The 26224-nt window shown below is 43.1% G+C and overlaps 1 protein-coding gene across 2 annotated transcripts in view; it reads right to left on the bottom strand.

The window, feature by feature from the left end:
- angpt1 (angiopoietin 1) overlaps positions 1-26224 on the bottom strand; it is a 106413-nt gene that overhangs the window by 15976 nt on the left and 64213 nt on the right. For both annotated transcript variants that reach the window (XM_056240892.1, XM_056240893.1), the window contains exons 5-7: positions 23944-24071; positions 23568-23669; positions 10768-10934 (exon numbers count right to left, since the gene is read on the bottom strand). In XM_056240892.1, the coding sequence (XP_056096867.1) occupies positions 10768-10934; positions 23568-23669; positions 23944-24071 (397 nt within the window). The remainder of the gene's footprint in view (positions 1-10767; positions 10935-23567; positions 23670-23943; positions 24072-26224) is intronic.

Below are 26224 nucleotides of genomic sequence, written 5' to 3'. Positions count from 1 at the left end.
AGAAACACTATATTTATGAAGGCTGATGTACATAAAGGCTCATATACATGTTTTATGTATTGAGGACAGAGAAGAGCATCTAGCATATGCAGAGTCAGAGCCACTAATGTTTTAAACAGCCTGTATGAAGCACTTCATCTTAAATAACATGAGATTTTGTCCAAATGACATAAAAAACTGAGCGCGCACATATAGCTACAGTAAACTTTATAAGCTGTAAGTTGAGGAAAACGTAATGCTATGACGCACAAAACACGCATGTCTGATATTAGCAGATCAACTCCTTTTCAGCTTTTGGTCAAATGTTAATAATATAATCACACATGCAAGTGTCCGATCATATATAAAGCCACAATATCAACTCAGACATCACAGTGTTCAATAATTAAAAAAAAAATACAGTGGTTTTTTTTCCATTTCCTGAAAAGCTGTTTTAGCTTAAAGGGTTTCGTCAGGCACATTAGAGGTTCCCATCATGCAATTACTTTCACAAATTCATTTTGTTTTAATGCATTTTTTTTATTTGAAATAAATTCTATAAATATAGCAGCTCGTAACACACTTACTGGGGAAAAAATGTAAATAGGCATTAAAACATGAAAATATTATGCATCATCATTTAAGACTTTTCTGCTTATATAGAATCTTTTTAAAATTAAAACCCTAGAGTTCTAAATAGAATCCCACTGAAACATTGTATCCTCCGTAACGCATTTTGTGGCGCCATAGAAACAAAACATTGCGCTCTCTCAAACCCTAGCTCACATTAAACTTGAAAATAATCGAATTCATTTTGAATTATGGTTAAATATCATTTTTCAGCTCTTCCTAAAGTGGATAAGATGCTTCTGCTCGGCAGGAGATTGGCAGTGTGAGTTATGATCATATTCAATACGGTGATGTAGAGCTGTACAGGTGCCAAGATAACATCAGTGTTTTAAAGCAATTACGCTCCAGATCCATTCAGCTGATTATTACACTCCCCGAAATGAAAGAGCTTTAGGATTCATAAGTAGTGTAAACACGGCTGTAATAAGAGCTGGTGTTCATCAGCGGCATCTCCAACAGTCAAGACATTAAATACACAGTATAAATGGTGTAATGGGTATTTTTCCTCATTCTTCATGTTAGTTTTCTCTCTTCTTTTTTTGCCGTGCTTCAGATTAGGCTATTTTAACCGTTTTCTATATTATCCGTGGACCGTCTCAGTCTCACAGTTTAGTTTTGACTGGTGAACAACAGACAGCGTTTCATTTATTAGGGATTTTGCAATAATTTGTTTGCATCAGCCACGATGGACGGGAAACTGCGGTGGATCCGACGAAACAATGCATCCATTCAGCCCTGAATGTTAATATAATATAGATAATCAATATGATATACCTGCAATGACAACACTGGAAAATATTATGCTCTGGATACAGATCTAAAACATCTAGGTTACATATGTAACCCTGAACTGTCTATTTATGTATTTATTTTATGATTATGATGTTTTAAATGGACTCTTCCTGCCTCCAGGTATTATAAACCTATAAAATGTTTTAAACTGATGTCAGATAAACATTTTTATATGCATCTTTCTGTATATGTGCTATATATCACTCTTATGTATTTCTCTGCATCCTTTTAATATTATATTTTCTAGTGAGTGTGTTTCACAGTCATTGATCGTTTTCACAATTGCTGTCATGGTCTGTCTATTCAGCTTTCCTGAAAACGGTTGCATAAGCCTAAGAGTGTGTATCGGGCAGCGCTGTGGTCAGTTAGCGCCACCGAGGCATATAACATTACCTAGATAACTGGACCTGAGGTTTACCAAAAGAATGCACAAGACCTGGAAAAAATATATATTTGGAAAGATTGTTTTTTCCAGGCCAAAGTCAGATTTTCATCTGGTTTCAGTGTTTACACGAGAGTATATCTAAATCTACACTTGATGTGTTTGCTGAAATATTCTTGACTTAACTTCATATTGGAGGACAGAGGTTAAACACACACACACACACACACTGACATACACACTCACATACACACACACACACACAGACGCACACGCACACACGCGCGCACACACACACACACACACACACACCTTAAATGCAACATGAAAATGATAAATATACACTAAACAATTTCTTTAAAAAAAAATTATATATAACTATGTACAGTAACTATATATATATATATATATATATCGAGGGCTTGGAGCCAGAGGGGCGTAAGTGGCTTTTGACAAACTTTACAGGAGAGACAAAACAAAATTTTGACCACACTTCAATCACCTGTATCATTAACCTTAAACCACAAACATTGCAACCACAGGCATACTTACATGAATGAGTATTTAAGTAAAAAATGTATGGCATATTAACACAATGAACATGTTCTAAAACATTTTAAAATAAAAAAATATGTCAAAAACGTCAGATACGCCTTTTTGGCACCAAACAATTCCAAGTCTTCTATAGACATATTGGGCGTATCTGCTGAACAATGCAGAAAATAATTGATCAAAAGGGGAATTGATTGAATAATTAACACTTGAATCACACTTGAACAAGTAATTATTTTTCATTTAACTCATTCATTATTTTATTTTATTTTTTATTTATTTTTTCACCTTTCCATTCTGGGCATCTGCTGAACACTACAGACTGTAATTCAAGTCACTGAACTTGCTAAACACACTTCTGATTGGCAATTCATGAGTTGTTCAATTGATTTCATTACAATTCTTTTTTTTTTCAATACTCTATTCAATTGACAGTTCTCTCGTGTTCTTTTTGCTTTTTAGTTCTTTTCCCTCACCTTCCTTCCTGGAACATGAATGCCATGTGAATTAATGTAGCCTTGGCCAGAATTTCTTAACCTTTTACGTTGGTTTCTTTTCCAATTTTCAACATCTCTCTGTCTTTTTCTTCTTTTTTGTGGTGTGTTGGCATCCTCTTCCTGGCCACTTTCAACCCCTCCCTCCTAAACGGGCTCAATGTCTACTGTCTCAGTCCCTCGATCTTCTTCTGTCTCCATGTGTCCCTCATCAATTGCATGATCTGTGTCCCTGCCTGTCTCTCTTTCCCCATCTTCTGCTGTCTCCATGTGTCCCTCATCTCTCTCCCTCATCTCATGCTGTGTCCCTAAATTATATAATTAATATTTATTAATATCCTACATGAATGCCCTGATACTAATAATTCGGGGTAAGGATTAGATAAGGTAATGTTCTAACTTATTTTCTATGCAAGTCAGAACTCACTTCCTCCATCTGTCTCCATGTGTCCCTCAAGTTGATCTCTCTTCCTCACCTCATGTGGCTGTGTCCCTTAATGATTAACACATTAATATTTATTAATACAATATCCTACATGAGTGCCCTGAATCTATTAGTTCAAGGCTAGGGTAAAGTAGATTATGAGAAAGTTCAAAAGAATATTCTCTGTCAGAACACAGGTACAGTTAGCCAGATCAGACCAAACCAATGGGATTAACGTTAGCCATGCTAGGCTAGGCTAACAAGGTAAGGCTCTCAAGGCATGATTATGTCTTACTGTCATCACTCTTGTGAGGAAATGCATTCAAACAACTCTGACTCATCTTCAACTTCTTCAATAAACACTCACCTAAAGGATTATTAGGAACACCATCCTAATACTGTGTTTGAGCCCCTTTCGCCTTCAGAACTGCCTTAATTCTACGTGGCATTGATTAAACATGGTGCTGAAAGCATTCTTTAGAAATGTTGGCCCATATTGATAGGATAGCATCTTGCAGTTGATGGAGATTTGTGGGATGCACATCCAGGGCACGAAGCTCCCGTTCCACCACATCCCAAAGATGCTCTATTGGAGATCTGGTGACTGTGGGGGCCATTTTAGTACAGTGAACTCATTGTCATGTTCAAGAAACCAATTTGAAATGATTCGAGCTTTGTGACATGGTGCATTATCCTGCTGGAAGTAGCCATCAGAGGATGGGTACATGGTGGCCATAAAGGGATGGACATGGTCAGAAACAATGCTCAGGTAGGCCGTGGCATTTAAACGATGCCCAATTGGCACTAAGGGGCCTAAAGTGTGCCAAGAAAACATCCCCCACACCATTACACCACCACCACCAGCCTGCACAGTGGTAACAAGGCATGATGGATCCATGTTCTCATTCTGTTTACGCCAAATTCTGACTCTACAAACTGAATGTCTCAACAGAAATCGAGACTCATCAGACCAGGCAACATTTTTCCAGTCTTCAACTGTCCAATTTTGATGAGATCTTGCAAATTGTAGCCTCTTTTTCCTATTTGTAGTGGAGATGAGTGGTACCCGGTGGGGTCTTCTGCTGTTGTAGCCCATCCGCCTCAAGGTTGTGCGTGTTGTGGCTTCACAAATGCTTTGCCTGCATACCTCGGTTGTAACAAGTGGTTATTTCAGTCAAAGTTGCTCTTCTATCAGCTTGAATCAGTCGGCCCATTCTCCTCTGACCTCTAGCATCAACAAGGCATTTTCGCCCACAGGACTGCCCAGGACAGGACTGGATGTTTTTCCCTTTTCACACCATTCTTTGTAAACCCTAGAAATGGTTGTGCGTGAAAATCCCAGTAACTGAGCAGATTGTGAAATACTCAGACCGGCCCGTCTGGCACCAACAACCATGCCACGCTCAAAATTGCTTAAATCACCTTTCTTTCCCATTCTGACATTCAGTTTGGAGTTCAGGAGATTGTCTTGACCAGGACCACACCCCTAAATGCATTGAAGCAACTGCCATGTAATTGGTTGATTAGATAATTGCATTAATGAGAAATTGAACAGGTGTTCCTAATAATCCTTTAGGTGAGTGTAGGATTCATCAGTTTGTTTCATAATATTCATCAAAATCGTTTCTGCCTCAGACAGTTCCATGTCTGCAGTTGTGTCAGCCATTTTGAATGCAGTTTTAGGGCACCAACTACACTTACGCCCTTCTGGCTCTGAACAAAAATGTGGGTCCTACATGTATTTTTCAGAGCCAGAAGGGCGTAAGTGGACTTACGCCCTTCTGGCTCCAAACATTACTCACACTTTTGTGTTAGGTCTGTATTGTTTTGTTGCTTTATTCAATACAGTTTGATCTCAAATAGGTCTTTTTGGCACAACTAGATAGAGCTCATCAAGACCTTTAATTTGATATATAGAACTCATTTTCACCCAAAATGCCACTTACGCCCCTCTGGTTCCAAGCCCTCGAATATACACACACACACACTGTATATATACACACACACTTTTGGATGGTAGTTATTCATATTTACATTATCAGATTAATATATAAAAAGTAACTGACTTTGACTAAGGAGTAAAAATGATCTCAGTTTAACCGTAACATTAGAGATTTACTATAGAAATTATTAAAGTGTCAAATCTAATATGCATTTGTAATGTTACTGTGTAATAATGCAGACTGATTTGTTGGATCACACCTCTCACTCCGCTCATATGCCCAAAGTTAATACGCTCGGTCCTGAAACTTGGTTACGTGAAGAAAAAAATAGATCGTCATTATATGAAATTTATTGTTCTGAGCAGCGTCTACATTCAGCCAAGAGCTGTTCTCTCACTGCAACCTTTACCCTGTGTGCAGTTTGGAAATCATTAGGACTAAAGAAAGGTATTAAACTTGACAGTTAGTCCTTTTCCTGATTTAGGTTGTGGGATTACGATCAACTATTTCTGTGTGCAATTACTGCTGTTCTAATGCTTTAAATGTAGTGCAAATATTTCCTGACTGACTGGAAAGTCTCTATGTTGGTTCTGACTAATAGAAATGCTTGTGCTTCGTAATATGTTAAGCTCTAAATTATCCTTTGTGGATTCATGCACACCAGGGGTCTCAAACTCGCGGCCCGCGGGCCATTTGCGGCCCGCGGGGAGATATTTTGTGGCCCCTTACTTGACATTAAAGTGTAATGTTAGTGCGGCCCGTCGTTGCGTGTGCCGCGTTTTAAATGGGCTACCATACGGTGGGTTTGTTGTCAATAGTTGCCATAGACAACCGCTAAGTACAAACATACTGCGCGCCTGGAAAAAATGAGCGCGTCGCTTCAATTATGAGCGCGCTTGCCGCGCACGCGCACCTACATTTGAAATAACGAACTTGAGCGCGCAAAATATGTGAGCGCGATATGTGAACTGCCCCTTGTCGAGCTACCACCAATCAGGCCGCGAGCTACTGGCAGCTTGCGAGCGACATGTTGGAGAGAGACCCTGCTTTAAAACAATGTGAGAATAATCATTTTGAGCTTGTAATATGTGTCCAACAGGTTGATAAGAAGGTTTGCTTTGATTTGTGCAAATTCAGTAGCCTAATTTGCCTGAGACACTATACATGTGTAGAAAGAATTCAATAAGACGGGCAGACATGACTGCAAATATTTGTATTTCAAAAGCAATAATTGTTTTTCTAAGTATATAATAAAAGGAAATGTGCCTTCCAAAAAAAACATTCAATATCATTAATGTGTTGTATAAAGAAAATAAAAAGGACATAAGCAAATATAAATATTACAAATATGTGTTATAGACAAAGAAAGTTTGTAAAATGAACTTCAACTGTCAGAAGGACAGCTCATGAAGAACCAATCATGTACAGAAAGGAATGTTCAAATTCAGAGGAACAGTTCAGAAGAAACGTTAATAATAAAGATTGAGAAGATTGGATCAGTTGTGCTCCTTTTTTGGAATACTTGAATACTATTTTTTGTGGAATAGCCTACTTGATGCGGCCCAGCCTGACCCAGACTCTACCTCCAGCGGCCCCCAGTTAAGTTGAGTTTGAGACCCCTGATGCACACGCTTGCAGAATTTTAAAGTGCTTTTATGAGCCATGTCTCCAATGTGTGTGTGTGTGTGTGTGTGCATATGTATATGTACAGTATGTATGCATGAACTGGATCCTGATATGCTGGAGCTTTTTAAGGGGATTATTTACTTTCCTTCATATCCTCCCAAACAACTGATTTCTTTCTTCTGTGCAACACTATATATATATATTTAAAGTGTCACACTGCATCCAAAATGGCATATTATATAGTAGGGACTATATTTGGTTGAAAACGTGCTTTGTGATTGTTAACAAAGTGCGTTCTATGTAGTATGAATGTAATCCAGATATACCAGATGTACATCCGCCATGTTGTCATTGTCATGTGACTTACCGTCGCTTCACTGTCATTCACAAATCCTCTCCTGTGGCCTCATGGGATATTAAAGTGTCCAACATATACACACTTCAGGTCATCCGTCTGTATTTCACTGTTTTGAGAATAATATGCATTTTGACATCATACTCTGTTGGCGTACTGTTTTTTGCATACTATTTAATTTGATTTTGGATGCGTCAGTGTTTTATTTATTTTTTTGGACCCCATTATGTTTCATTGTAAACTGCAAAAAGAGTTTCTTACTCAGTATTTGTGTCTTGTTTTCCAGTACAGTTATCTAAATATTCTTAATAAATCACAATACATTTACTTGAGAAGCAAAGTGATGCAAGACATTAAAGTCCCCCTGTGGTGTAAATCCAGCTTTTAATGTTGTGTATGTGTCTATGTGGTGTTTTTAATACGCTTTAAGTCAAACCATGTGTAAGTTCATAAGTCGACAGCATTGCTGAGTATTTTCTGCTTAAAACTGCAGTGAACCAAAGACAGTCTCAAAAACACGGTTTGAAATCGCTGGTGTTTCTGACGTCACAAACGACTTCGTAACCAATCAGATCAACGTGTGATCGTCAACCAGTGGATCTCTGAGCTGAGTGAGTGAGTGGAGGCGGGGCTCATTTGCATATTCATAGAACCGCGCATACTAAATGAGGCAAGGGTGTCGAGTTACATTCAAGATATTTTAAGGCATGACTTTTTTTCAAGGAAAACATTTTTAAATATGTCATTTTGGTGATCAAAGATGAGTTTTAAGGGATACAATTATTGACTACGGGGGACTTCAATTCTTGGTTTCTGAAATAAAAACTATTCAAAATCCACACAACAAAGTCACACCGTTCTGGAATGACTGTAAGGGATGTAAAGATAAATGTAATCTAATCAATGATAATAAATGTTATAAATGTAAATGATGACAATGTTCCTTGACCCGTAACTAACTTAACCTCTACCTTCCTCTTCAATAGAAAGTCTGTCTAAACCAAAACACAAACCACATTAGAACAGCATAAAAATTCCTTTGCATAAAGAAAATCAGGCTGTAAACATTTATCTGTCGCTGCTGGGATTTAACAGCGACCGTACTGGATAAAGCATATCTTCATAGTGCATCTACTGTGTGCTTTTTATAAACACAAACTAAAAAGGTTCTCAGGTTGGAATCTGAAGGTCTAATCTGAGTTTCCAGAAGTAGCAACCTCTCGCACACTTTGTGTTGGGCCAAAGAAAGGCTCAGTATTCTCAAGAGGCAGTGAGTGATTACCATAGCATAACCGTTCGAGAGAACACATCTATTTTTAGAGATGAGAATGCAGATTAGATTCCTGAAACTCTCCATACGGGCCGGCCAAGTGTGCAGGCCTGCTGAGATACACACATCTGAGGTGTGTGTGTAGCCGAACACCTGCCTGTGTGTGTGTGTGTGTGAGCTACAAGTGCAGTGAACAAACACTGATCTCTGCGTATTCTTTGACTTTTCTAACCCTAATTCAACCCCAGATAGAATTAAAGCAGAACGCTTGATTCCTCTGTATGGTTTCATCCATGAAAAACATTTAAAAATCCCATAGAGAGTGAAACTATGAATGAACGGATGAACTTCAGGCTTATATAAATAGATATTTATACACACACACACACACACACACTATATTATGACTTCAAGATCATCATATTAGAGTGATTTCTGAAGGATCATGTGACACTGAAGACTGGAGTAATGATGCTGAAAATTCAGCTTTGATCACAGGAATAAATTACAATTTACTATATATGACAGTAGAAAATAGTTATTTGAAATTGTAATAATATTTCAGAATATTACTGATTTTACTGTATTTTTTATCCAATAAATGCAGCTTTGGTGAGCAGAAGACTCTTAAATCTTACCGAACCCAAAACATTTGAACGTTTCTCTGTATAAAAACCTAAAATCAAAGTGTATCTTTTGTATATCTGTGTTTTACTAGGGGTGTAACAATAAATTGTGTCACAATATATCGCAATACAAAAATGCATCAATATGTATCGTGGACAGTGGCAATATGTATTGCGTATAGTTCACCCAAAATAAAAATTAAAGTTTTCAGAGTTTTAGTGTCAGTATTACATTAAACTACTATATATAATGTATAATAATGCAATGGGGGAATATTTGTGTGTCCTGATAATGCCAAACATCTGATGTTACCAGTAAAAGTGGCCGAAATTATTTTAAATATATCTAGTCAGTGACAGATCAAGCATATTCGTCTAAAATAATTCAGTATTTTCAGCTTCAGAATCATGAATATTGTTATTCTGGAGTCTCTATTGTCCTGTGCTTTGGGTTTCAACACCAAGTCCATACCTATTCATTTACACACACAATATAATACCAAATTTACCATTTTATTAAACAGTTTATTTTTTGTGAACCTTTTATCATATGTCTGAGTATCGCAATAATATTGTATCGTGAGTACAGTATCGTGATATGAATCGTGACATTAGTGTATCGCTAAACCCCTATCTTTAACATACATTTAACTTTGAGTGCAATGACAAGATGTGTAACTCGCTCTGGCAAAACAACAACAACAATAATATATATGTATATATATTAGGGCTGTCAAATAATTAATCACGATTAATCACATCCAAAATAAAAGTTTTTTTTACATAATATATGTGGGTGCATTGTGTATAATTATTTGGTATATATATAAATACACACACATGCATGTATATTTAAGAAAAAATATATAATTTATATATAAAATATTTATATTTATATATATATAAATTATATATAAATCTATATACAGTATATACATGAAAATATTTCTTAAATATATACAAGCATGTGTGTGTATTTATATATATATAAAATAATTATACACAATGCACCCACATATATTATGTAAAAAAAACTTTTATTTTGGATGTGATTAATCACGATTAATCATTTGACAGCCCTAATATATATATACGTATACACACACAGGTAATACTCGAAAAATTTGAATATCATGCAAAAATTTATCTATTAAACGACAATATTAACATTACCCAAAATAAACAGATGCAGTTCATAGTTGCATAAACAGCTTATTAATGGACTCTTTTCACATTTCGGGTGAAACTCGAAAAATTAGAATATCCTGCAAAAGTTCATTTATTTCAGTAATTCAACTTAAAAGGTGAAACTAATATGTTATATAGACTCATTACATGCAAAGTGAGATATTTCAAGCCTTTATTTGTTATCATTTTGACTTACAGCTTATGAAAACCCCAAATTAAAATTAGTTGTGAAAAGGTTTTCATAAGCTGTAAGCCAAAATCATCAAAATTATAACAAATAAAGGCTTGAAATATCTCACTTTGCATGTAATGAGTCTATATAATATATTAGTTTCACCTTTTAAGTTGAATTACTGAAATAAATGAACTTTTGCACGATATTCTAATTTTTCGAATATCACCTGTATAAATATGTATACCATTATACATGCATATGCATTTAATGACACATATGCATTATACACACACTGCATAATGCATTAAGAATAATGAGGAAGAGATAGTACCTGTATTTGTGTTTTTCGCTGTCGATGTGGAAACTGTCGTACTGGGAGAAGGCCTGGTGTCCGTCCCAGTCGCTCAGCTCCACACGCAGGCCGAACTGCCTCTGATTGGTCAGAACGTGAACGAACTCGTTTCCCAGCCAGTGTTCGGCCGACACACTCCCGAAGCCCTGGCAGAGAGAGAGAGAGAGAGAGAGGGTCGAGCACGGGTCAGTCTAACACTCGGGTCACGGGAGGCCTTGGATGAGGCAGTGGGAAAGAAAACCCTGTCCAAGATATCTCAAGCCTAATAGAATCAACTCAGGGATGGAATTCCACAATTCATCATTTTCTGGAGATAATAATTACAGATTTCCAGAAATTTTTGACACACAGGGGTATCAATAACCACTGGTCCGTTTCTGAGCCTGAATGTTTAACGGCTGCATCAGATCTGGAAGGACTGTGAGAAAACACTAGATTATGACATCTATGATTTTTAGTGCAATGCCAATGAAAAATGCAGAACTGTGTATATAGTATATAATTAAACCTGCGCATGACTTGAGCCTAGATGAGAAGCAGTATGTGCTCCGTGCAATTTCTATGCACACAAACACACACACACCATTTAACAGTCTGGTTTTTGCTTCCAAAAGATGTTTTGGACGAGTTTCCATGTGTGTAATGGACCCACTGAGCTCAGAACAGCTGGAGAACGGCTTCTGAAACATGTCATAATGCAGAGCAGGTGCTGACAGCAGTCATTACAGCCGATGCAAACCTTTAATGAGGAACATCTGTAATTAGCAAAGCGTTCTCGGCATTCCTCCCCGAATCAACACACTCCCAGTGAAGGCGATGGACATGGCCAGTGCTGGACGGCGGGTTACTATTCAACTCATTCTGTTCTGTATGCAATTTGTTTTTTATAATATTTTATAATAAAAATATTTTTGTAAATATTTTTACAAAAGAGCTATGTCAAAAATCAAATCAAATATTTACAAACATTATTTTATAATTTTATAAACAAAAATAAAAATGATAAATAAATAAGGATAAATTAAATTAATAAAAGCAGTATTAATCACGAATGGTAGTCAGATTTTAACACGTTTGCCATCACATAATATTTTATTTATTATTTATGGTACAAATTTTCCCATTCGATTTTTGACATGAATTAGCTCTGATGACAAATATAAAATGGATGGATGGATGGAAAAAATAAATAAACAAATAAACAAACAAATATTAAAAAAACACAAGTGCAGGATGGATTTTAACAGGGTTTTTTTTGTTTGTTGATTTTTTCCCATAAAATAGCAACAATTAAAAAATTAAAATAAATAAATTATGTTTAAAAATCATATTTTTTTCCTGGAATTGAACATATATGTGTTACGGGTGTGGTGCAGGTTGAAGGAGAGGCAGCAGTCAGCAGATCAAATTCAATAATCTTTACTAAGAAAACCAAACTTAAACAGATACAAGACTTTGGGACCACAAAAACACGTTACACATCAACGAGAACCGACAAGGAGTGAGGGAGAACACAGGGTTTACATACACAGAGAACGGATCATGGGAACAAGACACAGCTGGGGCAAATTAACTAGACACAGGTGAAGGAACTGAACACAAACGAGGAGCGGGAAAACTAACACAGGACTAAACCAAATCACAATGACGGGGGAAAACACAGGAATACAGACACAAGACAGACATAACTGTAACATTACGCCCCTCCTCGAAAAGGCGTGTCCCCACGCCGTCTAAACATCAAATAGGGGCGGGAGGGTGGGCGCCCTGGAGGCTGACGAGGGCGTGGCTTTCCCGGAACAGGAAGCCTCCAGGGCGGAGCAGGCCGTGCTGATAGCCAGGGTGAAGACGCCTCTTCAGGTGGCCAGGGTGGAGACGCCTCTTCCGGTGGCCAGGGCGGAGAGACCCCCTCGGGTGGCCAAGGCGGAGCAAGCTGGTCAGGGGGCCATGGCGGAGACGCCCCTTCAGGTGGCCAGGGTGGAGACGCCTCTTCCGGTGGCCAGGGCGGAGCAAGCTGGTCAGGGGGCCATGGCGGAGACGCACCATCAGGTGGCCTATATCCCCCCCCCAAAATTTTCTTGGGGAGAGTGCCAGGCTCAGGGACGTGCATCAGGTCAGGCTTGGGAGGGCTGGATGGGACCAGTAGAGAAGGCTCTGTAGGGCTGGCTTGAAGCTCAGGCTCTGGCGGGCAGGCGACGGGCTCAGGCTCTGGCGGGCAGGCGACGGGCTCAGGCTCTGGCGGGCAGGCGACGGGCTCAGGCTCGGCAGGCGTGCAGGTAAGCTCAGGCTCGGCAGGCGTGCAGGTAAGCTCAGGCTCGGCAGGCGTGCAGGTAAGCTCAGGCTCGGCTGGCGTGCAGGTAAGCTCAGGCTCGGCAGGCGTGCAGGGAAGCTCAGGCTCGGCAGGGCTGCAGGGAAGCTCAGGCTCGGCAGGCGTGCAGGTAAGCTCAGGCTCGGCAGGCGTGCAGGTAAGCTCAGGCTCGGCAGGGCTGCAGGGAAGCTCAGGCTCGGCAGGGCTGCAGGTAAGCTCAGGCTCGGCAGGCGTGCAGGTAAGCTCAGGCTCGGCTGGCGTGCAGGTAAGCTCAGGCTCGGCAGGCGTGCAGGTAAGCTCAGGCTTGGCAGGCGTGCAGGTAAGCTCAGGCTCGGCAGGCGTGCAGGTAAGCTCAGGCTCGGCAGGCGTGCAGGTAAGCTCAGGCTCGGCTGGCGTGCAGGTAAGCTCAAGCTCGGCAGGCGTGCAGGTAAGCTCAGGCTCGGCAGGGCTGCAGGGAAGCTCAGGCTCGGCAGGCGTGCAGGTAAGCTCAGGCTCGGCAGGCGTGCAGGTAAGCTCAGGCTCGGCAGGGCTGCAGGGAAGCTCAGGCTCGGCAGGGCTGCAGGTAAGCTCAGGCTCGGCAGGCGTGCAGGTAAGCTCAGGCTCGGCTGGCGTGCAGGTAAGCTCAGGCTCGGCAGGCGTGCAGGTAAGCTCAGGCTTGGCAGGCGTGCAGGTAAGCTCAGGCTCGGCAGGCGTGCAGGTAAGCTCAGGCTCGGCAGGCGTGCAGGTAAGCTCAGGCTCGGCTGGCGTGCAGGTAAGCTCAGGCTCGGCAGGCGTGCAGGTAAGCTCAGGCTCGGCAGGCGTGCAGGTAAGCTCAGGCTCGGCTGGCGTGCAGGTAAGCTCAGGCTCGGCAGGCGTGCAGGTAAGCTCAGGCTCGGCTGGCGTGCAGGTAAGCTCAGGCTCGGCTGGCGTGCAGGTAAGCTCAGGCTCGGCTGGCGTGCAGGTAAGCTCAGGCTCGGCAGGCGTGCAGGGAAGCTCAGGCTCGGCAGGGCTGCAGGGAGGCTCAGGCTCTGCAGGCGTGCAGGTAAGCTCAGGCTCTGCAGGCGTGCAGGTAAGCTCAGGCTCGGCAGGCGTGCAGGTAAGCTCAGGCTCGGCAGGCGTGCAGGTAAGCTCAGGCTCGGCAGGCGTGCAGGTAAGCTCAGGCTCGGCAGGCGTGCAGGTAAGCTCAGGCTCGGCAGGGCTGCAGGTAAGCTCAGGCTCGGCAGGGCTGCAGGTAAGCTCAGGCTCGGCAGGCGTGCAGGTAAGCTCAGGCTCGGCAGGCGTGCAGGTAAGCTCAGGCTCGGCAGGCGTGCAGGTAAGCTCAGGCTCGGCAGGGCTGCAGGGAAGCTCAGGCTCGGCAGGCGTGCAGGGAAGCTCAGGCTCGGCAGGGCTGCAGGGAAGCTCAGGCTCGGCAGGGCTGCAGGGAAGCTCAGGCTCGGCAGGCGTGCAGGTAAGCTCAGGCTCGGCAGGGCTGCAGGGAAGCTCAGGCTCGGCAGGGCTGCAGGTAAGCTCAGGCTCGGCAGGGCTGGACGGAACCAGCTGTGAAGGCTCGGCTGGGCTGGACGGAACCAGCGGTGCGGGCTTGGCTGGGCTGGACGGAACCAGCGGTGAGGGCTTGGCTGGGCTGGACGGAACCAGCGGTGCGGGCTTGGCTGGGCTGGACGGAACCAGCGGTGCGGGCTTGGCTGGGCTGGACGGAACCAGCGGTGCGGGCTTGGCTGGGCTGGACGGAACCAGCGGTGCGGGCTTGGCTGGGCTGGACGGAACCAGCGGTGCGGGCTTGGCTGGGCTGGACGGAACCAGCGATGAAGGGTCGGCTGGGCTGGACGGAACCAGCGGTGCGGGCTTGGCTGGGCTGGACGGAACCAGCGGTGCGGGCTTGACTGGGCTGGACGGAACCAGCGGTGAGGGCTTGGCTGGGCTGGACGGAACCAGCGATGAAGGGTCGGCTGGGCTGGACGGAACCAGCGGTGAGGTCTTGGCTGGGCTGGCTGGGATCAGTGGCGGAAGCTCTGTGTCCCAGTCAATAAGTTCCTCCTCTTCCCCTGGACCGATGGTGAAGGGAGAGCCACAGCTCGCCAATACCCACTCAACAAAGGCAGCGAAGTTCCCCCGAGGCCCATCTCCGGGCAGGCATGCTTTGGTCTCAGCGTTGAGGCCTGCCCAGAAGAACACACAGAGGCTGGTGTCATCAAAATGAACTAGAGGTACCAAGTCCAAATACCTCTGTGTGTGGGCCTCGAGGGACTGATCCTCCTGGGACAGGAGAAGGATTTGGACTGCTGCATCCATCGATGTTATGGTCGGTTCTTCTGTTACGGGTGTGGTGCAGGTTGAAGGAGAGGCAGCAGTCAGCAGATCAAATTCAATAATCTTTACCAAGAAAACCAAACTTAAACAGATACAAGACTTTGGGACCACAAACACACGTTACACATCAACGAGAACCGACAAGGAGTGAGGGAGAACACAGGGTTCCCTTTCAAGGGAACTTCGAGCTGCGTTTGAGACGCGGTGGGAACGCTCTGCGTGATTGCGTCATGAAGCATGTGTAAAATCAGTCCAATGGAAGCCCGATACGTCATGGGTGACGTCATAGACCAGGAAACTATAAATCACCCTTGAAAACAGACCGCGACAGCTTCTGTAGTCTTCAGCAAGCGCTCTCTGTGATTCTGTCCTTGTCTATTTATTGTTGTTTGTCAAGCCCAATATATATATCACTATCTATCATTATGGCGAGCAAAGCAATATTATAGACGTTGTGTTGTTCCCTGCCCTCGTTACATCACGGGTGGGGACACACATCAGCTTTTTGTTGCTGTTTGGGAGTGGAGCATGCAACAGTCATTTCTCGAGGGATCTGACTGTGCATTGCGAGAAGCTGTCCGTGAGGACGCTCCGCTCTCGCCGGGCGTTCTTCGAGGAGGACGGTTCGGTTCGCGTTCCCCGAGCGGGTCTCTCTGTTGCCGAGGCTCGGAGACGGCTCGTATTTCGGGGTTCGAAAACGGATCTGACAGCGGGGGTTGGGACGGGCTCCGCCCTTTCTCAGCTTTCACATGCCAGATCTAGTGTGCTGCGATTTCCAGTTCCGAGGAATTGGTATCGTTAGTGTTTTGTTTAAAAAGAAAGAAAACAAATACAAATCTTTATAAAAAGGCAGATGTTTGAGTTTTCAATGAATACATTTTCCAGCTCATAACTCTGTTGAATAAAGAGGAGCTTTTTTAAAGACAAAAAGGAGGTTTTATCTAGTGCTGTTGCCAGTTAAATATTTACTGGCCAGCTGAACATTATGAGATTGAAAATAAAGAAGAGTTTGTTAGATGAACTGTATCTTAAAACAGGGAAACTCTGTATCTTAGCCTCCTCGTCGGGGACTGTGGTTTTTCCCTATCTCCACACTGAGGTGTCGAGATCGTGGAATAAACCGGTTTGTATTTTATGTGTTTAATCCCCAGATGTCTGACTATAGTAATGTTTGGGTATTAAGTATCATAGTATGACATTGCCTCGGGTTAAAGAGACGCTTGCGAGCTTTCTCTCTCCCGAGTCGGCGTTATCGTTATTAACCCCGACGTTACCCACCAGCCATCTTAATAATGAATACATTTTTATTAGGCAGCGCTGGTGGGTAGAGTATATAAGGACATGGATGAATGTGAGGGGCGACTCTCTGAGGAGGGTCGCAGCGCTGCCAGTTCGGTTGTTTCCTGCTGGTGGCCGCAGAGTGATATATATGTATATATATATAAGTTTTTCTGATATAAAGATAAAGGAAAATAAAGATATAATTATGTCTGTTCTTCTGGACGCTCCGCTTTCAAGAAAACTAAGAAATAAACCATTCAGCGGCGTTCCAGAGGTTTCTTCCTCACCAATCTAATGTTCCTGAGAACTATTATGCTCCTCTCAGCACAAAGTGCAAAACAGAGCGTCGCCATTCGGGCTCCTCCGCAATTGAGGGGTACCTGGGTGGCGGTCGCAGTCTAGCCAGTTAGAGACATGCAAGATCTGAGGACTGTTTTATCTCTAAAATAGCTTTGACAAAGGAGAAGCCCTGACGCCGAGGCGATCTGGCTTCTAAGGGTGGTCCCCTCTGGGGTAGGGACGGTTTTGAGAAATCGTTTCTCCTCAGCACCCTTTGGGGTGCGACTCTCTGAGGAGGGTCGCAGTACTGCCAGTTCGGTTTCCCTGCCGGTTCGCCGTTTCAGGGCACCAAGGTGTCAGTGTCCCCAAACGAGCCTTCAAATAAGAAAAAAGAAGAGCAGTCAGTTCGGTTTCCCTGCCGGTTCGCCGTTTCAGGGCGCCGAAGTGCCTGCTTTTTTCAACGATCCTCCGAGGAGGGTCGTAGGAACTAAGCTAGTTAGAGGTAGGCAAGATCTGAGGACTGTCATCATCTCTAATAAAGCTTAGACAAGAAGTCCTGTCGCAAGAAAACGAGGCTATCAGGCTTCTGAGGGCTCCTCCGGGGCAGGGGAGGAGGATCCGAGGAGGATCGTAGAGCGGTCAGTTCGGTTGTTCCCTGCCGGTTCGCCGCTTCAGGGCACCGTAGTGACTGTTCAACCAAGGGACGGTTTTGAGAAATCGTTTTTCCTCTGGGGTGCAACTCTTTGAGGAGGGTTGCAGCGCTGCCAGTTCGGTTGTTCCCTGCCGGTTCGCCGTTCAGGGCACCGAGGTGTCAGCATCCCCATACGATCCTCTGAGGAGGGTCGTAGAATGGTCAGTTCGGTTGTTCCCTGCCGGTTCGCCGCTTCAGGGCGCCGTAGTGACTGTTCAAACAAATCCAGAGGCCAGTCTTGAGAGACTGGTTCCCCTAGTAAATTTCTGGCAGCGTGGAAACTACTGCCACATATTTCTCAGTGGGTCCTGCACACTATAGAAAAGGGTTTCAGAATTCAGTTCGGTTCTCGTTCGCCCAGATTTCTAGGGGTCCTCCTCTCATTGGTGGACCCCGAGCAGGCTTTGGTTATGGAGCAGGAAGTACTGTCACTTCTGCAAAAGGAGCTGTAGAAGGGGTTCCTCCTCCCAGCAGACAGCCATTACTTCATTGTTTCCGAAAGAGGATGAGGGAGGTTCCCGAGGTTTGCTTTCGGGGGCGAAGCGTACCATTATCGGGTTCTTCCATTCGGCCTAGGTTTATTACCCCACACCTTTACAGTATGCGTGGATGCAGCTCTGGCTCTTCTGAGACTCCAGGGCATTCGCGTATTATACTACATCAATGATTGGTTGTTCCTAGCTCAATCTGAGTTTATGGCAGTTCGGCATCGAGATGTCGTTCTGTCTCATTAAGGATGTTGGAGTTGCCTCTCAACGCCAAGAAGAGTGTGCTCTGAGGACCACTTTTCTAGGTGTAGCAATTCTTACAGCCGTAATGGGGTATATCTAGGCCAGTCACTCACTGTGAAACAGTTTCAGACGGGTGGGTCTCATGGCAGTTGCGTCCAACGTATTACTTTTGGCCTTCTGTTCATGAGACCCCTGCAGTGGTGGCTCAGGACCAAGGGGTTTTCTCCGAGGGGAAATACGTTTTCGCATGATCAAGGTCACGCGGCTTTGCCTTCGTGCTTCGGTCATGTGGAAGAACCTTGGTTCCTCGCCCAGGCCCAGTGTTGGGGGCTTCTTGTCGACGCATATTGCTATCGACGGATGCTTCCCTCACAAGTGGGGGCGATCATGAGTGGTTGCTCGGCGAATGGCGGACAACACACTGATGGTTTCGTATATCAGAGCAGATATCCTGTTGAGGCAGGGGCTGAGGCCCAGGGGATTGGAGACTTCACCCCGAGGTGGTGGAGCTTCTTAGGGAGAACTTTGGTCTAACTAAAGTCAAGTCGACCTTTCACATCGTTTGTACAACGCATTGCTCTATATGGTTCCCCCTCACGCAGAAAGCTCTTCTCGGACTGGATGCGATGGTGCAGGTGTGGCCGAGGCTGCACCTGTACGCATTTCCCCCGATATCTATGCTCCCGGAGGTTCTGGAGAGGGTTCGCCGGGAAGGGGCTCATCTGCTACTAGTAGCCCCATACTGGCCGACTCGAGTTTGGTTCTCGGACTTTGTCTCTTCTGGACGGCTCTCCCATGGAGATTCCGTTCAGGAGGGACCTGCTGTCCCAGGCAGGGGGCACGATATTTCACCCTCGACCGGAGTTGTGGAAACTGTGGGCCTGGCCTCTGAGGGGGCCAGGCTCATAGAATCCAGTCTCTCGACTGAGGTCGTTGAGACATTCTCCATTCCAGAGCTCCTTCCACGAGAAGACTGTATGCACTGAAATGGAAATTATTCTCCACCTGGTGTGGTGAGCGTCAGTTAGATCCTGTTAACTGCCCTGTTGGTTCAGTTCTCGATTTTCTGCAAGACCGTTTCTCTGCTGGATTATCTCCTTCCACCTTAAAAGTTTATGTGGCGGCTATTTCGGCCTATCATACCCCTCTGGGGGGTACTTCTTTTGGGAGAGATCCTCTGATTACTCGTTTTCTCCGTGGTACATTGAGGTTGAGACCTGCACTGCACTCTAGAGCACCGGCTTGGGATTTAGCCATTGTACTTGAGGGTCTGGCTCTGGCTCCCTTCGAGCCTATTGAAGAGGTTTCAGAAAAATTCCTCACTTTGAAAGCTTTATTTCTCCTTGCTATTTCATCTATCAAGATAATTGGAGATTTGCATGCCCTGTCGGTTGCTCCGTCATGTCTGGAATTTGCACCTGGTATGGTGAAAGCATTTCTATACCCTAGACCGGGTTATATTCCTAAGGTCCCAGTTAATGTTAGGGGCCCAATAGTGTTGCAGGCCTTTTATCCTCCACCTTTTAATACCCCAGATCAGGAACAACTGAACCTGTTATGTCCAGTTTGGGCATTGGATGCCTACGTTCACAGAGCTGCCCTGTGGCGTAAGTCAGAGCAGTTATTTGTATGTTTTGGGTCACTCAGAAGAGGGTGCCCTGCATCTAAACAGGTTATGAGCAAATGGATAGTTGAGGCTATATCATTGGCTTATGAAGCGGCCGGTCAGCCTTCACCTATGGCTGTACGGGCCCATTCTACAAGGAGTATGGCGGCCTCTACGGCCTTAATTTCGGGTGTTTCCCTTCTTGACATTTGTAATGCGGCAGGTTGGTCCTCTCCACATACATTTGTCAGGTTTTATGACCTTGACCTCTCCACTCCTGGGGCGAGGTTGCTTGCTTCTTAGTGTGCGCAAGGACTTCACACAGAACGGGCATTTGTCACTATGGCGTAGTGGGTATGGGGTTCCCACCGCGTCTCAAACGCAGCTCGAAGTTCCCTTGAAAGGGAACGTCTCAGGTTACGTATGTAACCCTGGTTCCCTGAGAGGGAACGAGACGCTGCGTTTGCCTGCCATACTTCCTGCATGCCCTGATCGACTTGCTTCAGACTTTTTCAGAAGCTGTCGCGGTCTGTTTTCAAGGGTGATTTATAGTTTCCTGGTCTATGACGTCACCCATGACGTATCGGGCTTCCATTGGACTGATTTTACACGTGCTTCATGACGCAATCACGCAGAGCGTTCCCACCGCGTCTCAAACGCAGCGTCTCGTTCCCTCTCAGGGAACCAGGGTTACATACGTAACCTGAGGGGTTTACATACACAGAGAACGGATCATGGGAACAAGACACAGCTGGGGCAAATTAACTAGACACAGGTGAAGGAACTGAACACAAACGAGGAGCGGGAAAACTAACACAGGACTAAACCAAATCACAATGACGGGGGAAAACACAGGAATACAGACACAAGACAGACATAACTGTAACAATATGTTGATTCGTTAGTATTTGTTCAGTTTTAGGCTTAGTTTGATTTATTTCCAGTTAATAATTTTACTGCTTCAACAAGTCAACATTTTTGTTTAGTTTTATTTAATGTTTACATTTCATTTCAGCTTTATTTCAATTAACAGAAATGTTTTTAATAGTTTTATAGTTTTAATTAACGGTTATAACCCTGGTTAAATATGCGCTGCCGCTACAGGCAAAGTGAGGATGATCTGACTCGTGCTGCGCTCCAGCAAGTGTGTGTTCTGCTCCAGCAAGTGTGTGTTCTGCTCCTGGGATGCGGTGATGGACGAGCAGTGAATATGAGACACATATGAGGGTCTTTTCCCTGCTAGAGTTCCTGAAACCCGACGGCTGTGTTGCTGGGTCTGAGCTGATCGTCCTCGACACGCAGAAACCGCAGCGTTCCCGACAGGATCAGTGAGTCATGTGGAGGAACCGTTGATATTGTATTCTCTAAAACAGGGAGTGTGTGTTTTCTGTGCAACATCGGTGTCTCAACAACTCACTCGTTGCTATGTTTCCTTCCAAAATCCAAAGTCAGATTAACACTAAAACCTGGAACAATTCTGTCCATAGTTTAAATATCTGATTCCATTTGGATGAGGAGTTTCTCCCATCTTCCTTTGGGAAAGTGTTTGGGGAAAGAGAAGTATAAGCGTTGATGGAGCTGATGGAGCTGAAGTTATTCCAACGCTTCACTGGATCCAAACCAGGGAATACAAAACTACACATAAAACTGCAGTGAGGAGTGGAACGACTGAACGTTACCGGGGAACGACTGAACGTTACCGGGGAACGACTGAACGTTACCGGGGAACGACTGAACGTTACCGGGGAACGACTGAACGTCATTATATATATATATACAGCTATCAGCTAAGGTTGATTACTTTCACTTCTATTTAAAATAAAATAAAATAAAATAAAAAAGCAGTAAACCAAAAAAAAAAAAAAAAATTTTTTTAAATTAAATTAAATAATGCAGCTAAGGTTGTGATTAATTTCACTTCTATTTAAAATAAAATATAAAAGTAGTAAAACAAATGAAAATAATAAAATAAAATGAAAAATAAATAAAAAATATTTGTTTAAATAAAATAAAAATTTAAATGCAGCCATAGGTTGTGATTATTTTCACTTCCATTTAAAATTAAATTAAATTAAATTATAATTAAATAATAATAATAATAATAATATATATATATGTATATATATAAAAGAAAAAAATATTAAATTAAAACGCAGCTAAGGTTGTGATTACTTTCACTTTTATTTAAAATAAAAGAAAAGAAAATAAATAAAATAAAATATATATATGTAAGCAATAAGGTACGAGAGGCTGTGCTGTATCGTGAATAAGTAACGGCTGGAGGGCGTTGTTAGGCACGACGCGAAGCGGAGTGCCTGCAACCCCTTCAGCCGTTACTTATTCACGATACAGCACTTGCCTCGAGTACCTTATTGCTTTTATAAAACGGTTGCCACACAATAAAAATATTAAAGCCGAAAAATATGTATCTATGCAACTTTCATGAAGTAAAATCACTAAAAGCCTGCCTTCCGCTGGAAAAAATAGTCCCGGAACGTGAACAGCAACAGAAGTTACATATATTATTTCGCCAATAGATGGCGGCAAAGACTGTCTTTATGAGTGAGTGAGTGAGTGAGTCTGTAGAGAAGGCTTTTGAAAGGACTCGAACTTGTGATCACGGAGAAGACAGACGCAACTGACAGATGACTAACGTTATGCACGGAAAACCCCATGACTGTTAAAAGGACAAAATATGCAGCGGACATTCAAACGCATTTTTTTATTATGAATATAGGACTGACCTGAAGGAAAATGCTACGTCTACTGTAAATGCAGGTACACTCGCTTACTCGATCTCTCACAATGCTCTGCTCTAGCTTTAAATGAACAATATCAATGAGATGAAACATCTGTTTAAGTTGCTAAGAGTGGTTGCTAGGGGTGTTGTGTAGTGATACATAGAACCGTTGGGTGAAGCGGTCATAGCCGTGTTTTATCGTGAATAAAGCACAGCTATTGACCAATCAGAATCAAGGATTGGAACTAACCGTTTTATAAATATATATATATATATATATATATATATATATATATATATATATATATATAAAAGAATAAAAATAATTAAATTAAAACGCAGCTAAGGTTGTGATTACTTTCACTTCTATTTAAAATAAAAATTAAAAAGCAGTAAAACAAGCGCACATAAAGGTCTGTGGATGGAAGCTACGAGTGAGTGAGATAGACTTGTATGTAAACCGATGTAAACTAATAGTTAGGTTTCTGTGTCGAGAAAACAAATCCAGCACTGACGTCCCACTTTACCCACGACTTCTGGATTTTATAATGCTCATTTTTTCCAATAAAGAATAAGACTGACTATAACAATGACTGTGTCGTGCAAACTATCATTCTGAAGGCTAGGAAGAATCCCGTCATGCCATGGCTATCCTTCACTCTTCTGAGAGTTAATCAGAGACAGATGAACACAGAAGATATATGGCACACACATGCACTGCTTTAGAGAGAGAGAGAGAGAGAGAGAGAGAGAGAGAGAGAGAGAGAGAGAGAGAGAGAGAGAGAGATGAAGATCAAGTGAATCGCTACAGGAAGAGTCAACCAGAGGTCAGTGCGAAGGATTCTGGCTTTACGCACCATTTTATATTCTTTCCATGATCTCTGGAAGTCCACGCTTCCATCCTCACGTCTCTGGATGACGGTCCAGCCTCCGCCTGCAGACTCCATGTTGCAGAACACCTGTTCAGACACACACACACACCGTTTATCTTGACCTTGTGGATCCGCATATCCTTATAACAACATCAGAGATCCCCATTAGCTTAGTGACTTCTCCAAACAGTGATAGAGGAGAGGTCGAGGAGCAGATCTGAGATCACACCTGGGTGAAATCCAGCACACAGACACACACACACACACAGCTGAACACACACACAGCTGAACACACACACACACACTACTTAAATAGAGCCATTACGTCTCGTATTAATATGAAATTGGACTGGACTCCTACCTTTTTGGTCTCTTGTGGGCTGATGTTGATCGTGTAAACTCCATTCTTCTGGAATCCGGCTTGGTAGAGGTCGGCACAGTCCCGGAACTTCCTCTCCTCGTCGGCTTGCTTCGTGCTGTTCGGCACCACTGAACACACACACACACACACAACACCGGGTCAGAAACATAAACCACCTCTGAACACACACACACACACACACACACACACACACACACACACACACACACACACACACACACACACACACACACACACACACACACACACACACACACACACACACACAACACCGGGTCAGAACCAGCAGAAACATAAACCACCTCTGAACACACACACACACACACACACACACTCACTCAGACACACACACACACACACACACCGGGTCAGAATCAGCAGAAACATAAACCACCTCTGAACACACACACACACACACACACACACACACACACACACACACAATACCGGGTCAGAACCAGCAGAAACATACCACCACTGAACACACACACACACACACACACACACACACACACACACACACACACTCTCACACACACACTAACAGGCGCACACATCTTTGTGGGGACTCTCCATAGGCGTAATGGTTTTTATACCGTACAAACTGTATATTCTGTCCCCTTACACTGCCCCTATCCCTAAACCCCATCACACACAACTTTCTGCATTTTTACATTTTCAAAAAACATTACTTAGTATGATTTATACGCTGTTTTCCTCATGGGGACCGCTGGCTGGCCCCACAATGTAGGTGATTTCAGGTTTTACTATACTTGTGGGGTCATTTGGTCCCCACAATGTAATATAAACATGAACACACACACACACACACACACACACACACAACACCGGGTCAGAACCAGCAGAAACATAAACCACCACTGAACACACACACACACACACACACACACACACACACACACACACACACAACACCGGGTCAGAACCAGCAGAAACATAAACCACCACTGAACACACACACACACACACACACACACACACACACACACACACACACACAACACCGGGTCAGAACCAGCAGAAACATAAACCACCACTGAACACACACACACACACACACACACACACACACACACACACACACACACACACACACACACACACACACACACACACACACACACACACACACACACACAACACCAGGTCAGAACCAGCAGAAACATAAACCACCACTGAACACACACACACACACACACGCAACACCGGGTCAGAACCAGCAGAAACATAAACCACCACTAAACACACACACACACGCAACACCGGGTCAGAACCAGCAGAAACATAAACCACCACTGAACACACACACACACACACACACACACACACACACACAACACCGGGTCAGAACCAGCAGAAACATAAACCACCACTGAACACACACACACACACACACACACACACACACACACACACACACACACACACACACACACACACACACACACACACACACACACGCAACACCGGGTCAGAACCAGCAGAAACATAAACCACCAGCAAAATAATAAAGCCAGCTGTTTATATTGGTACACACACAACAGAAAGCTCTGGATCTGCACTGAACAAATAAACCAGTTTCCACTCACTCTCTCACTCTCTAACTCTCTCACTCTCTCACTCATATTCAGCCGAACAGAACATGTTCAACAGCAATGATGCAGACAGATGATATGTTGACAATCTCCTGAAAACCTGGCAGGTGACAGCTATTTGTCAAGGGCTGTTTTGTTTTGTTTTATTTTATTTTATTATATTTTGTGCATTAATTTAATTTAATTTAATTTAATTTAATTTAATTTAATTTAATTTAATTTAATTTTATTTTATTTTATTTTATTTTATTTTATTTTATTTTATTTTATTTTATTTTATTTTATTGTATTGTATTTAATTGTATTTAATTTCATTATATTTAGTGCATTTGTTTTACTTCTTTTAATAGAAGTGAAAGTAATCACAACCTTTGCTGAATATTAATTTAATTAATTTAGTTTTTTACATAGAAGAGGCTTATTTATGAATGAATAATAGTGATTGGCAATGCGTATAGTATTTATTTCTTCATCTTCTGTCAGCATGTATAGAACTGTCCGTATAATATCGGTTTCATGCTACAAACCCATTCAAACAGATCAAAATATGTCAGCATAGCAGAAAATAAAAATTGTAAAATTTTGCACGCCGTGGAATAAATCACATGTAACCCCTTCAAAAACAAATACTGAGTTAATGGAAT

This window comes from Rhinichthys klamathensis, unplaced genomic scaffold (genome assembly GCF_029890125.1).
Source record: "Rhinichthys klamathensis goyatoka isolate OS25496 unplaced genomic scaffold, OSU_Roscu_1.1 h1tg000617l_1, whole genome shotgun sequence".
NCBI classification, from domain to species: Eukaryota; Metazoa; Chordata; class Actinopteri; order Cypriniformes; family Leuciscidae; genus Rhinichthys; species Rhinichthys klamathensis.
The sequence above is the reverse complement of the archived record's forward strand: the minus strand, read 5'-3'. Positions and strand labels throughout refer to the sequence as shown.